Source organism: Parasteatoda tepidariorum, chromosome 10 (assembly GCF_043381705.1).
Source record: "Parasteatoda tepidariorum isolate YZ-2023 chromosome 10, CAS_Ptep_4.0, whole genome shotgun sequence".
Lineage (NCBI taxonomy): Eukaryota > Metazoa > Arthropoda > Arachnida > Araneae > Theridiidae > Parasteatoda > Parasteatoda tepidariorum.
Window position 1 is genome coordinate 67,938,008 of NC_092213.1, and position 6,117 is coordinate 67,944,124.

A 6,117-nucleotide genomic window follows, 5' to 3' on the forward strand; every position below is an offset into this window, starting at 1 on the left:
AATAATTCATTAAACAACAAAGAATTTATATAAAAATAAAATCTAGAAACACTTACCCTTTCAACTTTGTCTTTTAAATCTGGATAGTCAGCTTTATTTCCATCATAAATAATCTGTGCAATCCGCATCTGCTCAGCAGTAGGCTGTTTTAAAATAATCATACACACATTTTCAAATTAATAGAAAAAATTAAATAGATACTGTAATAAAGAATGGAAAGTAAATAGGAAACCTTTAAGATACTTATAGAAGCATATTCAATTAAAACTAATCACTATAATGTAGGGAATAATAATTTTATTTCTCTTAAACTTACTACAGTACAGAACCCGTTATCCAGAAATCAGAAAACCGGAACGAAATTCGATAAATTTTCCCACCATTTAAAAAAAAGAAAATTTTTTTTTCCTCATAAGATTTTAGGATTTTTCTTTCTTTTTTTAAAGATGTTCACCTTACCATCATTTTGGAAATAATTATTAGTGTATTACTTCATCATTTTTTCTCCTTTTTAAGATTATTTCCAATATTTTTCTTTTTTTAGTTGGGTTTAACAATAAAAAAACAGCTTTTTGTAGCGATTCAGGAAACCGGAAAAATCAGTTATCCGGAATAGCGATGGTACCGATCGTTCCGGATAATCGGTTCCCTACTGTATTTGAGAATCGTGGATCTCATATAAAGAATGGTTCACATATAGAAAAAAAAGAACCATGAAAGAGAATTAAAATGAAAAACAAAACAAAAATATAGCCTGAAGAGTTTGTTTTGTTTGAAATGTTCATTAAAAAATGTGCAAAACAAATGGGAAAGTAAAATTTTTATAATTGACTGATTATAATAAAAATGCAATTTTAATGTATTAGTAGAAAAATTCTAAAAATATGTTGTTTGTTACTCTGACAATGAAATAAAGCAATTTTATATATTTAATTTTCTATATGTAATGAAAAGTGGATTGAGACAGACCTTATTTGCAATCATTCATTTCGAATTTGCGAGTATTTTTTAAATTAAATTAAAATATATTTTAGTATATTTAAGTTTAAAACAGTAGATTCTATTTTTAAATTTAACTTCTTTTATCTACTTTTATACATTAAATAACTCCTTTTAAATAACCACACAACAGATAATTATAATGACCTATTTCGTCGAAGAAATGATTTTTGATAGTTTTTTTTTTAAAATTATTACTGCAAAATAAATGTGAAGGCTGACTTATTACTGAGGGAAAGGAATGCTACGGATGTTTCCTAAAACATCTGTAGTGAATGTTTTAAAGCAAAAAAATAAACATATTTTTATTCTAATATATACATATATTAATCTTCTAATTATTTGAACATTCAAACAATGTTATTTAATATGACAGAAAAGGTATAATTTTTTTTTCAATAAGCAGAACACTTTTTTCATACCAATTCTCTTCTTATGCAGGCAATTTTTTGTTCCGCCATAACCGTCGCAAACAGTATAGTAAAAAATGTAATGAGTTAGAAACTCATAGCTGTTAGGTTAGTTTTTATAATCCACGTCCACGATGCTGGTTTATAAAAATTACCGAAAAAAGTAATATAAAGAAAAGTCAATATGTATTAAAACATTTTAGTTTAGCTCTTAATTGTAGAAAAGTTACTCTACCACTGCAATGTTTAGGCTGATAAAGATACTCAAAAACTTAGAATTATACCCTCTTTTTTTTTTTCTTGTCCAAATGGAAAAACTTGTTGTATTTTTAAGAGCAATTAATTCTTTTTTACAAGATGCTTATGAAATTTATAAAAAATTAAAATCAATGCTCCACTAGGTGCAATTGTTTATATTTATGAGATAAAATTCTTTCAGAAACACAGTCAACAAAAGGATGGACCAGCTATTATTCAGATCTCTCTAGAGTGCATGAATAAACATTGTAAATCAAAGGATTCACATGATGTCCCGTGTTCGTTTAGAAGGGATTTCAATATTTTGTTAATATTTATAAACACGTTCACCTATAATAAAACTACTATAACAATAAATAAGTTTTCTTTTTATAAGGTGCCAAAAACACATGAATTTTTTTTGAAATTTTATTAAAAATCAATAAAAAATATACCAAATAATAATAAAAGTAGACTTTACTAATATATTTAATTGGTTTCAAAATGGCTACCTTCTGCATCAATGCATAAGCACAAACGCTTATTGAAATTTTCAGCAATGGGACACAAATCTTTTCTAACTTTAAACTACCCTCGCGTTCCTACTAAAGCAAGTGCTTTAAAAAGTACAAACTTTTGTGTGGTTTAGTGCAAGCCTTAATTGCCAAAATAGACCATACTGTAATCCATGGGACTAAGATCTGGTGAGTGGGGCGGCTGTAACTTGACATTGTAAGAAAGCCAAAAAACAAACTGAGAGGAAAAAGAAATTGAGAAACAAAAAGGGATAAATACACACATTAAATTGAAGAGAGTTAACTTCTAAACTTTGTCCTTCATACTTCCAAACTTATGTGTTTTGTCTCATATAAATAGTTCATTTTTTTTAAAAAAAAGAAGAAAAAAATTTTGTCTTGTGCCCGGTTGTAACAAAAACTTGGAAGTTCACTTTAGCACTGACACAAATATGGAAATCTTTCATAATATTATCCTAACATTTATTAATAACTATGTAATTTCAATTAAAACTTGACGAATCTATTACATATTAATTGAAACCTACTTGTATTTTGGGAACTGCATTATCTCCTGTTTTCTGTCCTTCTGTCGAATTTTTTGTCGTAGAATGTGAAGGCTGTTTAGGCCTATCTTTAGAGCTTCTACCTGCTCTTTGTGAAGTGGTTGAACTCATCACAACTATATACAAAAGGAGTATTTACAAAATAACTGGAAGAAAAAAAAAAGGAACATTAAACTCACTAAGCATAATCTTTATAAAGTTTCAAACATAAATTCATTGAAAGTAAAATTCCTTAATATTTACTTTCTAATGTAAATCTTGTATATTTAAAAACTACAGGCAGTAACAGTTACTTAAACATGCATTTGAAAAAAAACATTAGTAGATAAATCGATACCTTAATAGCTTTTTAAGAATGATATAAGTACTAGTCTTCAAATAAATATAGCAGTGAACTCAGCAGAAATATTTTACTTTTTTACTCTTAATAAAAACAAATGCTGATGAGAAAGTTAATACTACTTAGGTAATTCATTTATTATTTACATTAATAATACAACATATTACAAGTAAAAAAATTCAACTACTACAGTTAAAAAAAAAACTGAGAAATTAAACTTTTAAAATTTATAGAAAATAAAATATCAGGGGTCTGTCTAGGTTTTTCTCAAAGGTACCTATTTTGTGAAAATTTAGACATAATTTGTGAAAAATTAAAAATTATATTAAAATATCAACACAAAAACATGGTAAAAATATAGATTTAATGTTTCTTAACGGATACAAAAACAAAGTTTTAAGGATAAGTATTTTGTGAAGGTACCGTTTTTCCTAAAGTTGAATTTGTGAAACTACCGTTCTAAATAAAATTGAATTTGTGAAGGTACCGCTAAACGGTAGCAAATTCGGCCTGGACAGACCCCTGAATATATTTCTTTTCCAACATCGAGAAACTTATTTTTCATAACCTAAAAGTTCAGTAAAAAAAAAAAAAAAAAGTTGAAAGCAAGTTCTGAAAATCTCCCAATGTACATAACAATTCCATAAGTGTATTTAGAAAGGTAACAACTAAAAAATTTTAAATATTTATTTTCCATGAAGGAGTTGCAAAAGTAATAAACAGAAAATTCTCTTTGGTTACCATAAAATATGTTCATATAAATCACATAATACTGAATGCTCTGCAAAATAGAAAATGTATTGCAAAATACTTAACAAATAATAAACGGTTTAACAATTATTAGTAGAAACAAATCCTAATCATCTCTACACCATTTTCAAAATTATGACAAATATGTTTATATTTTGGATGACATCAAGGACAAGGAATGTAAGATGAAACACACAATATTTTACCAATTCATAAATAATATAACAAATCAATGTGAATTATTGTTCCGTGCACAGAATATAAAGAGAAGGTAAACCAAAGTAAGTAAACAAGACATAACAGTTAATAATACAACGGACTGTCAGCGCCAAATACCTTAAACAAATTAGAGGGCTGAAACTCGGGATATATTTGACTTAAAACAAATATCTTTTTACTACTAATCAAGTATTAAAAGCATATCCATGAGAAAAGTTAATATCCATGCATGTGTATTTGTTAAGCAAATGTAACTAAATTTTGATACAATTAATAAATACTTAATAAGAAACTAAATATTTAGCTTCATATGTCAGACACTGATACATAAAACAACTTAGCTAATTGGAAATCCCAAGTAATAGAAAATTGATAAAACAAAACATTTTAATTTAGAAACTTTACAAAAAATAAGCTAGTATCTAGAATTAATAATTAAAAAGTGGCAAAATTATACTAAGAATTTCTCGTCAATCAAGGTTTGGTATTTACATTTTAATTACAAGCAGTGTAAAATAATGAAAAGCAAAGTATAATTGTTTTCACTCTTTTCTTATATAAGAATCCAGTTGTAGATCCAACATTAAGTTTGAAAAATATTTACAATTCTAATTACAGTTTCACTATTACTCTACCAATCCTTTATATTTAAAGATTTAAGGGCTATCAACAAAAAAATGTAATGCTTTGAGTTTACTGAAAATTCTATAGGAATAAAGAACAAAATAAGGATTCATTACAATCTCAAACAGTCTCAGACATGTTTAAACACATCACTAAGTTGTAAAAATTAAAACAAAAAAAACTGAAAAAACATTAAGGTGAACTTGAATACTGATTGATAACCACAAGTTCATGTATATTATCAAACCATAAGTAAATTAATATTATGCAAACTTAAATTCCGAGAAAAATTTTTAGATTCAAAAGATAGGAAAAGAAAAAAATCAATGTAATAAACTTATTTAAAGATACTACTAAACAATTATTTACATACATTATAAATAAAGAACACGAGCATTGCGTTTACTATCAACAACAACTATAAACATATGTCCAACCTTAAGCAGATTTTCAGAAATAACGAAATAAATAAAGATTATAACGAATGTTTTTATAAATCATAAATAAAACACTATAGAAAATAAATTGCGAAACGAGTGGAGTAATTCTACCTCTACCCGAATTTGAACGTGCTCGTATTGAATACTGCGTATACTAACAGAGCTATCACAATTCAGTAAATATTTATTACAAATGTAATGGTTTATAAAATCTATAAATTGGCAAATTGAATGAAATTATACACTATAGCATGTCTATAATACAGTATTCACAAGATAAAATTATTAGTACAACAAATTACAGATCTTTATACAAAATTCACCCTTATGCATAATGCGCGGGATAAATTTACGTACACTTAATTCACATCAGTCCATTCACATTAAATAATAATTTAGTAAAATGAAACAGAACAAAATAAAATTTACTCATCAAGACAAAGCTTTTAATTCTGAAAGTAGTTTTATTCAACTATTATTTATTTATTTTTCCTTTCAAGCAATCGCATGCAGCTGACCGCCAGAACGTTGTTTCTTTAGTACGAAGAAAGGATTATTTAAAATAATGCAGTTAGATTTTAACTCTATATAAAATTAAATATTTTATAATCTTAGAATGGGAGAATTAGTTTTTTAAACACTGGTAAACAAGTACTATATACACAATGAATAATAATACTTACGCTCACTTAAGCCTACTATTCTTTTCGGGCTCACACAAAGCCCTGCTATCTCTAATTTTAATGTTGGCGGTTACAAGTAAGCATTCATTACAGTCAAAAGATTTTACTTCATTTACGAACTTGAAATTGAGTTCATGACGTTTCTGAGAAAAGTGGGTGAGTAATTTAGCAATTACCTGATTTATTTAAAATAATGCAGTCATAAGACAATAATTTATGGTATTTTTTAAATGCAAAAGAAAATATCTACGCAAATTCGCTTTATACCACCAATCTTCGGAGCCATTCTTGTTGCTTTCAGACTTCCTCCTTTTAAGGAGCGTTTTCACTTTAT

The 6,117-nt window shown here is 26.7% G+C and overlaps 1 protein-coding gene across 7 annotated transcripts in view; it reads right to left on the reverse strand.

Annotated features, from left to right (window-relative positions):
* The window catches only part of LOC107440173 (ubiquitin-associated protein-like lingerer), a 39,037-nt gene extending 33,121 nt beyond the window's left edge, over positions 1-5,916 (reverse strand). For 4 of the 7 annotated variants that reach the window (XM_016053019.4, XM_016053017.4, XM_016053018.4 and 1 more), the window contains exons 1-3: positions 5,784-5,916; positions 2,710-2,873; positions 57-143 (exon numbers count right to left, since the gene is read on the reverse strand). In XM_016053019.4, the coding sequence (XP_015908505.1) occupies positions 57-143; positions 2,710-2,838 (216 nt within the window). In that variant the 5' untranslated portion in view covers positions 2,839-2,873; positions 5,784-5,916. The other 3 variants (XM_071186211.1, XM_016053016.4, XM_071186210.1) reach the window with 2 other exon arrangements.
* Between the last annotated feature and the right edge of the window lie 201 nt (positions 5,917-6,117).